The 15,156-nt window shown below is 48.0% G+C and overlaps 1 protein-coding gene across 1 annotated transcript in view; it reads right to left on the bottom strand.

Moving 5' to 3' along the window:
* Window positions 1–15,156, bottom strand: part of CCNK (cyclin K) — a 21,724-nt gene that overhangs the window by 1,021 nt on the left and 5,547 nt on the right. Inside the window, exons 2-11 of the mRNA XM_025042136.1 lie at window positions 12,455–12,704; window positions 11,913–11,994; window positions 10,363–10,494; window positions 8,621–8,726; window positions 8,063–8,120; window positions 7,192–7,361; window positions 6,634–6,902; window positions 5,956–5,989; window positions 3,177–3,248; window positions 1–291 (exon numbers count right to left, since the gene is read on the bottom strand). The exon at window positions 1–291 is cut by the window's left edge and continues 1,021 nt beyond it. Coding sequence (XP_024897904.1) covers window positions 1–291; window positions 3,177–3,248; window positions 5,956–5,989; window positions 6,634–6,902; window positions 7,192–7,361; window positions 8,063–8,120; window positions 8,621–8,726; window positions 10,363–10,494; window positions 11,913–11,994; window positions 12,455–12,651 — 1,411 coding nt within the window. The 5' untranslated portion in view covers window positions 12,652–12,704. The remainder of the gene's footprint in view (window positions 292–3,176; window positions 3,249–5,955; window positions 5,990–6,633; window positions 6,903–7,191; window positions 7,362–8,062; window positions 8,121–8,620; window positions 8,727–10,362; window positions 10,495–11,912; window positions 11,995–12,454; window positions 12,705–15,156) is intronic.

The raw sequence follows: 15,156 nt of genomic DNA, 5'->3' as shown, positions 1-15,156 counted from the left end.
GGGCTGGTGGGCCGTAGGCTGGGGGCAGCGTGCCGTAGGAGGGGCCGTCCGTCTTCATCATGGACTGCAGGCTCTGGTAGCCCTCTCCAGACATGTAGGAGCTGCTGGTGGACATCCCGGTTATGTAGCTTGAGGGCGGTGGTGGCGGTGGCCGGTGTGGCAGCGGCGGTGGCTGGTGCACGGGGGCCGGGTGGGCCGGAGGGGGAATTTGGACCTTGGGGAGGTCACTGGCATCCACAGGGCCTGGTGGCTCGGCCTCGCCCAAGGCAGCTGAGAGGGGAGGCTTCCGGTCTGCAGGGGAGGGACGGGTCAGGGCCCAGTCTGGGCTGCCCATGGCACCCGGGGCTGCAGGCGTAGGGGCTGCTCGCCAACTGCCTCGGGGCCAGAGCTCCACAGCGGTTCACGGCCGCCCCCCACGCGCCCGGCCACGTTACAGGGCTGCTGGGCTGGTGCCGTCTCCTCATTCACAGAGGAGCAGGGAGCAGCTGTTGTTGCCTTTGTGGCCATCAAGCACGGCCTGTGCCTGCATCTCGATGCCATCAGCTCGTTCCATACCCGTCACGCAGGGCTCCCCGCCACCTCCAGCTACCTGGGGTCTCTCTTGCTCCCTCGGCCCTAACCGCACCGGCCCAGGCAGTAGTGGCCACACTTGGAGCCCCCTCCTCCTGGTACAAACACGTGCAGGGCCCTAACCGCACCGGCCCAGGCAGTAGTGGCCACACATGGAGCCCCCTCTTCCTGGTACAAACACGTGCAGAGCCCCTCCTTTCTGCGTGTCTCTGCCTCCGGAGGCTGAGCCAGGGCCAGAGCACATTACTGTCTACAGCACTGGCACTCAGCACAAAGCATGAGTCAGTCAAATGAACGAAGTGGCATTTAAAAAAATAACACAAGTTGCTGACACTTGCAATAGAACCATAAAAGCGGCAACTGTGACTCTGTGCCACAAAGAGAAGTGAGGGCAGACACCAGCGCGCACCCTCAGAAAGCTGCACCGTCAGGGTGAGCGTGAGCACGTGCCTTGTGGTGGGGCAGGCAGCACCTAGTGTCACTTATCCCAGAGAGCCACCTGTGCCTGCTCCCGCGGGGCTGTGCCGCCACAGCCCTCACACTCCTTGTCTTCCAGAGCCACCCCTCGCACGATGACTCCCCCTCCTCAATCACCGTCAGGTGCCTGGGAAATGACACCTGACCACCTCGCCAGGGGTGGCCAAACACGAGAAGGTGTGTCTTTTCCCAAGGCAGCCCAGAAGTCAAAGACAAACCACAGGAGCAAGATTTCTTGCTCCAGAGAACACAGAAAAGGAGAAGCCAAAACCATGAGGACGGTTTCTGGTCCTCCGGCAGCTTCCCTGGAGTGCTCCCGAAGGCCACACAGTCCTGATCGTGTGGACACAGACCGCACCATGCCCAGCAATGCACTGGGCAATGGCGGGGCACGGGCACCGGCACCAGCCGCGAGGCCACTGCTGTCCATCCACACGGCACTGCGGTGCCTGCTGTTCCCTCACTGTTGTCGCAAAGTGAGTGAGAGCAGAATTTCACATCAGCGAGGACATCTTTCAGCAACAGATGTGTCCCTGGGGCCCACTGGTGCTAAGCACCATCAGGTCAGACTTGCCTGTGGAGACCGCGTGTGGCTCCCGGCAGGGCCAGGGGCTCTGCGGCTCTAGAAGTTGACTATGGCACACAAAGTATGAGCTCAAGCCTGTGCCGAAAAGCAGCTCGAATCCTCCACGTGTCACTCCATGGCCACCTGAGTCCACAAACACGCTCCTCTACCCTTCACAAATCACCTCTGGTAAGGTGCAACTCTGCTACCTCAAGTCATCAGCGCACGTGCCGTGCCCTGCCCTGTGACTTCACCTGGGATAAAAGTGAGTTCTCAGCACGTGTGCGCCCTCTCTTCATACTCACTGCTGACACCCGACTGCCACAAGCTGCCCTCGGAACGCCCCTTGTGACTTCATGTCCCTTCCGGCCTCTTGTGCTGCACGAGAACTGGGCTCCGCTCCCCCCCGTGAGCCTTCCTTCCATCTCCCCACCCCCACGCACATCCACAAAATAGCGATGGGGTCGCGGGAGTGACCCCTGCCCCCTTCCCCCAGCTCCATTTTTAGAGGCACCGTGGCCGCCAGGCTCCGCCCCCTCCCCCACTATGGCTCTTCTAGTGGCACGGCTGGCTTGTGGGTCCCAGGCCAGCTGCCCGCGTGGGGGCTCCCTGCACCGAGGTGCCCCTGCCTCCCAGCAGCACCTCTGTCACTGTCTCTCACTGCCCTGGGCTCTGCACCTGCCAGGAGATGCTCTGTAAACACTGAGTGAGCAACTGCAGGCAGCTAAGCCAGCGGCGTGCTGAACTGGGGGCTGTGGGGTTCGTCCCAAAGTGGAAAACGACCGTCTGCTCTCCCCAAACGTAGGCACTACGTGACCGAGTGTAATCAGAGAAACGCAAACAGCAGCACGTCTGCTACGGGCACACAGCTCCGGGAGCCCGAGGTTACACACAGCCGCCACCCGGCGCTCGGTGCGGCCGCTGAGAGGACCTGCGCCGACAGAGGTCCAGGGAAGTCTCTGGAATATCGCCCTTTAGAGAACACACAACTTCCTGCCTTTTCTAGTTGAATGCTTCATCTTCCAAAATATTGCCACAGGTAAAGAATACCTAACAACTTTTGTCCTCTATTTTTAATGATGCCCAAGAAGCTTCCCCATTAGTTCACTGTGTACCTTTTGAGAACTTTTCACTTTTAAATTTATTCTCCATGTGGCCCAGTGAACAACTGCTTATTTTTCAAAGCGGACCGAGAGGATCTCCTGCGGACAGGAGGCGGGTGCGAGAGCCGGGGCCTGAGCGCTGCAGCAGGCCGGCCGGATGCGGATGTGCATGCGCACTCACACGGCAGGCCTCTGCTGGCTTAGAACTGATTCTACGCTCATCTTTCCTGGGAAGTTCAATATTTCTGGATGTGGGAGTCAAATATTCAGATATATCGAGAACTTACAACACCCTCAAAATATGTGGTTTGTGAGATACAATTTTCGAAAGATCCTTGGTCACTACTATCTTTTAAATCTTGGCTACAAAGTCTCCCTTCCATACACAGGTGTTCCCCAGGACCGCCCAGAAAGGCAGGGAGAGAAGGTGGCGGTCCCAGCAGCTTCCAGCAGACACTCACCTGGTGGTGGGTGGGCAGGAGGCAATGGAGGATGAGTGGTCTCAATTTTGGGGATCTTAGGTGGTGGTGGGTCTACAAAGAAAAGGTAGATTAAAAAAGCACTCAGACCTCTTCATGTGAATAAACGTATCATAGAGGAAAAAAATGTAATGTTTAGGGCTCTTGGGGAAAAAGAACAGACGTGACCTGGGCCTTAAGGAGCGTGAGGGAGGCCTCAGCTAAGCTGTCACGTGCTAATCCTTTTAAACGAATAAAATGAACGAAGCAAATACACCTGTCCTGCCGCCCGGCCTCCGAGAACAAGACCGACCCTCGGCTTCTTACAGTCGGCCCCCTTCTGACATGCACCGATTTCCTTGCCGACTGTAAGACAAATCCTTCCAACGACCTGAGCGCAGCGGAGAACAGCCTCAGTGACCCCGTGTGACCTACCGGGAGTCCCCATGCTACACAGAAGAAGAAAGGCCCTGCGTGTTCACAGGAGCAACCTCTCCCTTTTACTTCTCATTGAGGCACATTTTCAGTTTATTCTGTGTCACAAACACTCCCCGTGGCATGTCAGCAGCAGCACATGAACTGCGCCAGGAGAGCCGAGTAGGTGTGCGAGCCAACCCTAAAGCAAAGTAGCCAGGGCCACTCGGGCAGAGGACACAGCCCATCCTTCAAGGTCGAGTGGCTGCATGTGACCCTTATCCACAGTGGCAATGCTAAGTTGCCCACAGAGGCTACACCAAGTTCAACATCTTCTGTTTACAAAGGTAGAGTGTGCACATGTGCTCAAAAAAACCTCCATCTTTTTGTTTGCATGTTTTAGCCCTTTCTTCTCCAAACTCACTTTATCCTAGCTTGTACTCCAGTCCGATTCTGTTCTGGTGTTGCTGACCACTTTTTGGGTTTTCTCTGCCTCAAACAGGCTGGATTCAAGGTCTGGGGACATCTCTCTATCATCTTCCTCAGAGACCAAGCCCCTTCTCGCTGGGCGGATGAACTGTGAATCTACGTGCCTAGCTTCTTTTTCTCCTCTAAAACTGGTGGCCTGATGTTTGGGCCCCAGCCCTAGACCCAGCAGCCGGCAGCTCACAGGCAACTTTTCCCCTCCATCTCTTGTAACCGCTGTCCCTCTCACCTCAGGCACCTCCCTCCCACCCCCTGCCCACAGCCAGCCAAGCTACAGGGATCTAACGGTGCTGTCTAACGGAAATACACGGATAACCGCACACGTAATTTTAAATTTGCTAGTAACCATGTCGAAAAAGGGTAAATATTTTACTTAACCCGATATATAAAACAATTCGACCATTTCAATGTGTAATCTGTAAAATTCACTAATAAGGTTCTTTACATTCCTTTTTCTTACTAACTCTTGGAAATCTGGAGTGTATTCTGCACTTAGGACACAGGGCCACCTGCGTGGGCCGCACTCCGGGTGCTCAGCAGCCCCTGTGGCTAGTGGCCCACACTACACCCCGAGCCCCTGCCTCCAGGCTGTATCCGACCCCCGCTCCTGGCCCATGGCTGACACTCTGACTCCGCCCTCCCAGGCCTCACTCCCGCGCAGCAAGCGTCTCCCCATTCCCAGCCCTGTGCTGTCGCTGCTGCCAGGCGGCCCTCACATGGACGTGGCCTGGGCCGCGCTCCTGCCTAACACCATCCCGTGGCGCCACTGCCTGCGCCAAGACCCATTCCTCCAGGTCGACGCCATCGTCAGCTCCCAGCCGTGCTTCTGTCCTCTCAAAAGCGACTCCCTTCCAATCCTTCGCCTTCCAGGGAGGCTGCTCTCTCCATTTCCTCCCGATCCCTCGGCTAACCCGCCTCCTTCCACCTAAAGGCCCCACGCCCTCGGCGCCAGTCCCCCTCCACTGGCTGTTCCGACTTCTCACAGACGCGGCACGTCCGCTCAGCGTGACTGCACACCACACGGCAAAGGCGCAGCACACTCTTTTGTGCTCACACTTTGTGCTCACTCGGAGCTAAAAAAAATTTACCTCTACTGAACGCATCAGTCCTGAGAAAAATTGTAGCTTTACTGTAACTTGAAGATCTCAACAACAGTTCAACAAATAATTCACTGATCCTACCCTGGAACTAACGGAAACAGAGATGAGTAAACACAGTCTGCCTTCAAAGAGCTCGGTTCAACTGGGCCAGCTGGGCTGACACAGAGACAAAACGCTTCCTGCTTTCTCTTCTGTATCTTTCAGATTTTGCTTATTCTGTTTGTTTCTAACTTCGGGCCCTACTCCACATCTAGATCTAGATCCACATAGAAAGGACCCTGACAGGGGCCTGGCTTGCATAAGCAGCTGCGCTGGGCCAGGACACATGCTGTGGGCACCACTGCCGGCCAGCACGCCTGCCCTCCCCCCACGACACTCTGCTGCCTGCTGTTCAGCTACGGGACGCCCAGGGCCCTTTACTCTCTTACTGTGGTGCCTTTAGCTGTTCCCTAAAAATATAAATGCTGCCGTGACAGTTCGCCTACATTCATAATTACATTTTTATGCATATTACTGAACACACTGTTATTGCCACTAACGTCTTTTGAGACCTTTGGTCAGAATATAATCTAAAAATATAGAGTCGGGAGATAAACAGAAGACAACACACTTTTTCTGGCAGGCAGGGCGAAGTTTTTGATGGGTGCTAAGGTTAAATTTTAAGGACAATCTCAACCTGAAAGGAAACAATGCCGACCAAGAATTTAAAGTTTTGATAAGCAAATAAAACCAAAAAAACCCCAAAACAAAAAAACCAAACCCACATTAGAACAGGAAATTACCTGCTGCTTTGTTCTCTTCTTTGGGAGAAACCACCTGTTAACAAAAGAAATCACAACTGTTACCCAAGACCCAGGGAACAGTGAGGAAACACTGACGGTCCAGGTACTAGCAGAACCACAAGGACAGAAGGTGGCTGTGGACCAAACCTAACGTCGGCTTGAACGGGCAGGGCCAACCTGGCATGTTCAGAGCACTATTTCTGCTTTTTCCCTCTTCCTCTTTTCCAAATCACACAGAAATACTAATATTCCTCAAGAGTGAGTTCCAAGTGACACTAGGTTCCAGGCCCTAAATTTGATGAGTGCTGCTTGCTGATGCTACCCTGGGGAGAAACGTTACAAATACCCAGTGTCACTTAAAGAACCAGACACTACAGAGCCAGAGGGAGCTGGAGACACCTATTCCAGCAGGGTATAGACGTGGCTATGCTGCCCGGCAGGATCCAGGCCCTGTCGGGGACGACAAAGGCAGCAGCGGCCAAAGGAGGACAGAGCCTTCCTGGCTCCCGGAGCCACCTCTCTGACCACATCAGTTTGTAGGCTTCCTATGGGCAAGATCAAGTGAGTCACCACCCTGTGCCTTCGGTGCTCTGTGTGGTCCCTTAAAACGGGAACATGTGCAGGTTGGGTGCTGCCACCAGGACAGCCGCCGTGCCCCAGGCCACTCTGGCCACTCACCGCGGCCCGTTTCACCTGGCGGGGAGGACTGGGCTGCGGGGATGGTTTCTTGGGCTGCTGCGCTGGTGGCGGCGGTGGCTGCGCTGACTGCTGTGAATCCTTCTGCGGGGCCTGGGGCGGTTCAGAGCCTTGAGATGGCTGTGGCTGTGGCACTTGTGGCACTTGAGGTGTGGGGTGGAGAGACGGGGGCTGCTGCAGCTGATGAGGCGTGTGATGAGGCATCTGTTGTTTTCCTTGTGAGTAAAGATCCAGGATTTGGTGGCAGATGTCTAAATGATAGGCAACAACTACATTTACCACAAATTGATATTTTTGAATGAAATTTTACCTAGGGAAAAAAAATCGGCCCATTTTCCTTTGAGCCACGATTCCGTGACACGGACCGATACGCAGGAATCGTATTTGTAATTCAGCCAGCATTTTCAGGTCACCGAAACTGGACAGCGTGGACACTATGTTAGAGAATTTAACTGACGACACTTCTAACAGTGTACGTAAGCCTATCTGGGAAACTCCATTCTCGGGACTCAAGGTTCACCCGCACGGAGCGCTTAGTACCTTCCAAAACATCCACAGGGACATCCTGCACAAACTGCTCCCACCATCTCCGATACATGGGTTTAGAGGTCCATTCTTGTATTTCAAATTTGCATAAACGTCCTGCGAGATACATCACTGCCACTGCTATGATCTCTGGTTCCCACTGCAGTGACAAGGTCGTGCAGAGACTAGTTCAAAGAGAAAAAGAGGTGACTTGACTTAAATGAGCCAACATTTATGATTAACCCAATAAGGAAATTAGATGCCATATCTAAATGCCGAATTGCTTATTCTTCTCTAAACATGATTAAAGTATTACGAATAAGAGCAAGTTTTCAGTCTTCTAAAGGCATCAAAATACATTACTTTAACCATAGTTACTAATTTGTCTGCTCCTTAAAGAATCAGAATTCCGGCAGATTCAAACACTGCCACGTCTCAAAGGCCAATGAAAATGGTCTGTGTTCTCCCGACCGCGGAAACGCCAGTCCCTGAACCGTCTCTAATGACAGCAACCCCACTGTTCTCCGAGTGGCAGCCTGGTGGGTCCCTGGGCTCTAGAACCTCACAGCTCTGAAACGGGGACAAGGGGGTAGACGCGAACGGGCTCTAAGTATTTATCTGTCAAAATTCTCTGGTGTATTGTTCTGGACTTATGTTTCGAGCTGGTGATAAGACTTCAGCATTCTGTACCACTGTGACGTGGCAGGGCAGTCCTCTGCTGGGAGCAGATGACCTGGCCTTCAGCCCAGCTCTGCCATTAACTGGCTCTTCAAGCTGCGGCAAGTCAGTTTCCTCGATACAAAATAAGGGGCTTGGATAAAATGACATATACGGTCCCTGCCTATTCTAAAATACTATAATTAAGTCAACATTTGAGCACACGTACCTGTCATTTACAAATGTCCATGCCATTTGTACCAACTTTTGAATTTTGTTTTTATCACCTAGAAATGGGGAGAAAGAGGTAAATTAATAGTAATAGGGGGAGAAAAAAGCAGCACAAGAAGCAACAAGTACGTATTTAAAGGCCAGTGTGCCCTGAGCACCATTCTGGTACTCAGCAAAGCGCTGCAGCCCAGGAAACAGGTTAAACGAGGGGGTCCAGGCTCAGCTCTCTTCTACCCACGTGACCCCCGCTGAGCCGCCATTTATGGGAAACCTGGCTCCAAGGCTGATTCTATTAGGCTATTCAAAAAGTTCTGACTCATTTTCCTGCCCATATCACTTGGCAACTGGCAACTGGAGGACAGAATCTGTTTACACACAAAGAAGCAGTACCGACAGCCACCATACTGACGTATCTGAGCGAGCCACGGCCGGGCACTGAATTTTCGCACGGAACTCTCTAATTCCCTCTTTGGAGAGGCATAATTCAGTGTCATCAAACTAGTATAAAGACTCGACTTCAGAATGACAAAAGTCTTTTAATAACTTTTCTTCTTACCTTTGAGTTGTTTTGCATATTTGAGTAGGAACTGGTATGGATGTTCTACCTGTAAATCAAACTTTATGGTCTGTAGTAAGATTCTCTCCAGAACCATTACTTCTTCCTAAAAATAAAACAACAAATGGGACAGTAATTTCAATCACAGGTCTGCAACGGCATTAAAACGTAAGCTTTCCCATTTATTCTCTTCGAGTTATAGTTTAACAACCATTTTCATTCCCTTTCTCCTCTCCCCCACTCAGGCTTTTAGCATGCTTGAGACAATGATAAATTCTGAAAATAACTCCAAGTAAGAAGACAACACAATCAGAACTAATTAAAAAAAAAGACTGGAAACAAAATAAACATTCTTAGAAATGTTCTTGCTTTCAAGCACACAGGTCCCTTTACAAAACAGACTTCACTTTGTAGGTAATGTAACTGCACTGGAGTTTCTTTCCAGACCTCCATTAAAAAACTACAATCCTTCAGGAATTTACATTGAACACTTAGAGCAAGAGATGACGACAGTGACAGCTTCACGCAAACTCAGACAGTGAGTTGTACCAGTTGAAAACATGTATTGGAGTGTGTATGTGTGTGTGCGCGTGAATGAGGTCACATCACTCGTTTAAATCTTTCATCTATCTAAAATAAGCTGTTCCCTCATCATTTTCGCTTTTGTTAAACCGAACCCTATACCATCTGTGCAAACACACAACACAAAATCTTTTCTGTCCATTGATCTGCGGTCTACTTCTGTACCAGAAGCAAAAAAGTGTAACATTTGGAAGGGATAGTTCAATTTTAGCTCCTTTTTCAAGAAGTTTCTGATTTTTGCGCGTTTCCCTTGAAATTTTAGTATTATTTTACTATCATTCTAGAAAAAGTGAAAGCTATTGACGTTCTGACTGGGACCCACTGAATTTACAGAACAATTTAGGGAAATGGACATATTTACTGTGCTGAATCTTCTCATCCAAAGTTTGTAAAATACAATCAAGACACCCTATGTTGGAAGAACAATTAGAGAGAATTGCTTGTTTGCATCAGAGAAGAAAGGGCTTTGTATTGTAGAGGACTGAAAACTCATCATTAACAGCTTCATAAACCCATCAACTCTGGGAAGAGAAGACAGGTAACAGGCCTTCACTCTGAATCACAGCCTGCTTCACTGAACAGAGATGATTCCATCACTGTTTATTATTCCAAACAGCATGGCAGGACGAAGGTTTTTCTACCCTGGTTTCCCAAGCATTCCCTCAGGACAGCTTTTTAAAAGTCTGACAAAAATCCTGCTAACAGTGCCTCCCTGCCCTCTTTGTCACCACCTATTTCCCAGAAACTCCAACAAATCTGCTAAATTTAGAAAGTCTTCTACCAAGTGAGCCAATGGTGTCCAGGCGGTAGCTCAGAGTATTACAAAATAGCCCAAGGCCTGGCCTCCCTTTGTGTTTCAAATCCCCAGTTAATGGGGTAATTATAGGTCTGTGGGTAAGCTTCGTTTCTTAGGGAACTTTCCCTCGGCCCCAAACTATCTGCCTGGGGGACTTATCTAGGTTCCCAGGCTGAATGTCCTCACTGCATACCTTTAAACAGCAGCTCATAATCAAACAGTTCTATGAATATTTGATGAAAATCTATCCCATTACTCAACTGTAAAATCTATGAGAGCAAAGGCCATGTCTGTTTTGTCAACACGGGACCTCTAAGTGCTACCATGGGAATCAAGATTTAAAGGCAGAAGTTATGATTCTTACCTTTGGGTCATCTCCGAACTGGCCAAATTGTACATCATTTAATAAACTACGAGCTGTTTTGATGATATCTTTACATTTTTTGGGCGTTTCTTCTACTTTCCCAGCTAGGAAGAGACAACAAGCTCCTGTTACCTAAAAGGGAGACAGAAGTTACCAAAGCTCACGCAGAACACAAGCGAGGACCTCAGGCCTTCACGACAAACTGGCCATGATCTCCTGCCCACCTCTTTCTTATGAATACTGACACTCTGAAAGCTTGAAGGAAATGTCACATATATAACTCCACCCCCCACCCCAATATGGCTTCATAAATTTTAATTTTCTGAAGAACATGTCATGTAAACAAAGAAGATGCCAGAAAAGAAAAAGTCACAGAAATAAATTTTCTTTTTACATTGCAATCTTAAAGATAATGACTCTCTGAACAGCTAGCTTTGCTACAGAAAAAGCACAAGTAAATGTTTGTCTGGTGGAACCCATCTCTATACCAACGCCCACACTTTCTTCTCTCTCTCGAGCTGTCTGGACCCTCGTCCACTTTCTCCATCACTGATGTCTTCTCACTGCCTTATCTTCAACTTCTCTTTGCTCATCCTACTCTCCGGCATGTCCCTCCGTCCATGGAATCCTGATCACATTAGATATCAGATACCGTACCAGGAGTACAACGCTGGTTGACATGGTCTCCTTCCTCCAGAACCTGTGTACAAAACTAAGTAAAATCTTAACAAAAGGAAGAACTCCCAACAGATTAACTTCCTGTTAAGTCTAATTTTATCATCTTCTTTAGGAAACCCTTCAATCTCTTCAGTTTACGCACTGAATTCAAATGCCTAGTCTGGCATTCGAGGCTCATGCTGGTCTGATCTGGCCTACCTTTCCATCCAAGGCCCCACCATTGCCCTCCTGCCAAACTGATCTCCTGTCTAGGCTACATCTGCACTCCAGGCTTTCTCTGTGTCTGTCATGCTACTTCCTGCTGGCCTAATGCTCTGTCCATCTCAGCACATCTGAGCCCTGCTTACACTTGCTGCCGGCACCTCCTGCCTGGCATGTTCCCTGATCCCTCCACAATGTGATTAACCTCTCTTCCTTGAATGCTCTTATGGCCTCGCTCTCTACCACGTTTTGTACGTGTCACGCCATCTACTCTGGACTGAAGCTACTGAGGCAGGCTCCCTGCCTGAACATCTCACAGGAGACAGTGCATGTTTAAGGAGTAACTGAAGAAGAAGTGATGTGGCCTGAAGAATTTCTCTTCTATCTTGGTCTTCGCTGGGTCTCAGTGATAAGCCCAACTTTATCCTGGGGAAGGTAATAAGGAAGCAAACTTTCACACAAAGTGCGATACGACTGTGGCCCATGTCAGCCAAATTAAAGATCTGAATATGGTTAATGGGAAAAAAGTTCAAACTTGATTTTCTTTATATATAGTATGTAGTATGTAAAAATAAGTACTTTCTGGAAATATAAAAAAAAAAATCAGCCCATGAAACTGTGTGGAAATAACAACATGTGATAGAGAATTACATTAAGATTCAAATACTTACATATCTGGGGAACTGCTTGAAGGAGTGAAACATGTAGAAGCGATGAAAATAAATTATCCCAGTTGCCAGGGTATCATAGTGCCTGTTGTTCTGGTTAAGGATTTTAGCGGTTACGGTCTTAGTTAAATGTGGAAAAACAATATAGACAAACGATCACAACAAAATCAGTGGTAAACACTGTCGGTGGCAAAGCAGGCAGATAGGATGCTCAGGGTGTCAGAATTCTGGTTTAAGACTTCGCAAAGTCCAGTTTTCATGCTAACAAGGCAGGGCTTTATCCCCATAGAAACGTGCCGGCTATCATCACTGGAGGCTGCTTGCCTCCTGGTGGCCACTTGCTCAGTGTCTAAGTCTATACATTTAAATGATAAACATGAAATAGAAAACCCCTGAAGAGCCAAGCAAAGCAGAAATAACATTTAAGTAGCAAAGATATTTAAGAACCGTTTAGTACAGAGACAGTACTGTATATTTTGTCTACAGCATCTAATTTAATTCTTGGTGGTAGGGGGAGGCTTTCTATAATAGATTCCAAAGGATACAGTCCCAAACGTGTGCCCACATCAAAGATGAACCGGGCCCCCTCTCGGCGGTACCGGGCCTCAGTGGCTGGATCGAGTCCTTCTAGCTGCGAGGGTGTATGAGCCAAGTCTTTCTTATCCCAGTACCAACATGGTTTTGTGTGGTCCAGGTTTGCTGAGGTTACTGAAGGGCTTGAATTTTCTTTATTCTCCTTCATTTATTGAAGTAGACTTGTTCCTTCCAAAAGACTCTCTGAAAATGTTAAGAATCCTAAGACGAAGAGAAGAAGCAAAGTTGGAAAGAGACACTCCACATGAAACAATGTCAATCTTTATAAACAATCTATCATCACAGATTGTACCTGATTTCCTACAGAATTTCCTACAGAAATGACACCGTTGATTGGCAGTTAGAAGCCCAGATTCACCTCCAGAGCCAATTTAGCACAACCATGTTGTTCTAGGCCATTTTATATAAGGGACTTGAGAATCCATGGGTTTTGGTATCCACGGGAAGTCCTGGAACCAATCCGGGTGGATACCGAGGAATGTCTATACTGTAAGTGACCCACAGTATAACACCCCCCAAGTTTCATGGCAGTTTGAAAGGAAGAGCACTTCTACCGCATTCTCCTTTCTGCTCTTCATGAGACCCAGCTCCCTCAGGCTAGTCGAGATTCCATTCTTCAGTAAAACCCAGGCCTGTCCCAAACCCCTCAAAAGATTTATGCTCCAAAATTATCTCTCTCTTCCAACAGGCACCTAATCAAATTTTCCTTTTTTTAGTTTATACGATTTCACTTAGGTACTTTCATTTAGAAAAGCCACTAGACTGGATGAATTCACATCTGTACAAGTCCCTGAATTGAGCAATACAGATCAGGTGTAGATGAGTGATGTGGCAGAGTGGGTGGAGGGAGGTGGTCGACAGCAGAGGGAAGAAGTTGCTTTAAATTTTTCTTGCCTTCTCATCCTCTTCTTTTTCATTTAGAATAACAAAATTCTCTAAAAGCTCCATCTTGAGAAAACAAAAAATGACTTTTGTCCAGAGGTCACTGTAACATGTAAACTGTTTGCAAATTAGATCAGAGAACAGAAAATTGCAAATAGAGCTGCAAAAAGGTTCTAAAAGAGGTGCTCGAACCAGGTTAGTCTGAGTAGAAAGAAAACAGCAGCTTGGTGTCCAGGCTCTGGGCCAGGGCCCATGGTTAATCTGGGAGCCTAACTTTGGGAAAGGTGACACGACAGGCTGAGTGCGCTCCTCCTCCCTATACCTGGGAGCTCTAAAGAGAATCAGAGGTTTCTTTTAACACAGGGGTCCCCAACCCCTGGGCTGCGGACCGGTACCGCGTGGCCTGTTAGGAACTGGGCCGCACAGCAGGAGGTCAGTGGAGGGTGGGTGAAAGCTTCATCTGTATTTGCAGCTGCTCCCCAGAGCTAGCATCACCCACTCAGCTCCACCTCAGATCATCAGGCATTAGATTCTCATAAGAGCAGCAGTCCCAGGTGCCAAAAAGGTTGGGGACTGCTGCTTTAACAGGAAGAAGTATCTGGAGAAATGCAATCTTCTTGAACTAATTTACACTTATGTATGTGACTGAATTAGGCTATGGTTGGGAATGGGAGAGACCATTAACTAAAGCCTCAGTAAATATGAAGCATTCATAGTAACATGTCACACTGAGATATCAGTTCTCACCTATCAAATTGGCACAAAATCCAAAAGGTTCAAAGAGCGGCAGGTGATCTCAGACTGCTAAGTGGGAGTGTAAACTGGAACGACTCACAGAGGAGAATTTGGCAACATCTAACAAAATTACGTACACACGCGCTCTTGGCTTTAGCCATCTCGCTTCTAGGAATCTACTCTGAAAATACCATCACAAGTATGAAGCAACATATGCACAAGATTATTCACCAAAGTGTCATTTAAAATAGCAAAAACTGTAAACAACCCCAAAGGGCACTGGCTGAATAACACTGGGCGCGTTAACACAATGGTGCACCACGCAGCTATTAAAAGATGGCAAAGATCTTTAAGTGCCGGTATGGAGACATTTCCAGGATCAGCGAGAGGCAGGATAGCACGCACGACATGTTAGTGTCTATGTGAGAAAGGGGAGGAAATAAGAACACACGTCACTATTTTTTTAAAGTAATAAAAATAATGGCTACCAATACGGAACAGGGAAGAACAGGATAGAAAAAACAGGAATAAGAACAAGACTTCTTTCTCTGAGTATACATTTTTATATAGCTTTGACTTTTGTTAAAAAAATTCTTATTTTAAAATAATTATAAGATGAAACTTAATCAATTCTGAAATAAATCAGTTGAATTTTCTCTAAAAAAAAACATAGATTTACAGAAAATTGTAAAGGTAGTACAGAAAATTTTTGTATACTCTCCACCCAGCTTCTCCTAATGGTAACGACTTATATAACTATGGTATATTTATCAAAACTAAGAAATTAATTTTTGTACATTATTAAATAAACTATAGCCTTGACTCGAATTTTGAGTTTTCTTAAAAACTTCTACTTTTAGATATATTAACCTAACAGTTCTCACGTGTAGTGCTTATTCGCAGAAATATTTACTGAGCATTTACTACGAGCCAGGCCTCAACGACATAGCAGGGTACAAGAGAGGCAAGGTCTTTGGCCCACCAGAAACATCTAGTGGCAGAGACAAAGAGAAACACATATGTTAATATTTGTCAG

The sequence above is a fragment of the Pteropus alecto genome, unplaced genomic scaffold (genome assembly GCF_000325575.1).
Source record: "Pteropus alecto unplaced genomic scaffold, ASM32557v1 scaffold8, whole genome shotgun sequence".
Lineage (NCBI taxonomy): Eukaryota > Metazoa > Chordata > Mammalia > Chiroptera > Pteropodidae > Pteropus > Pteropus alecto.
This window is presented reverse-complemented; position numbering and strand designations above follow the sequence as displayed.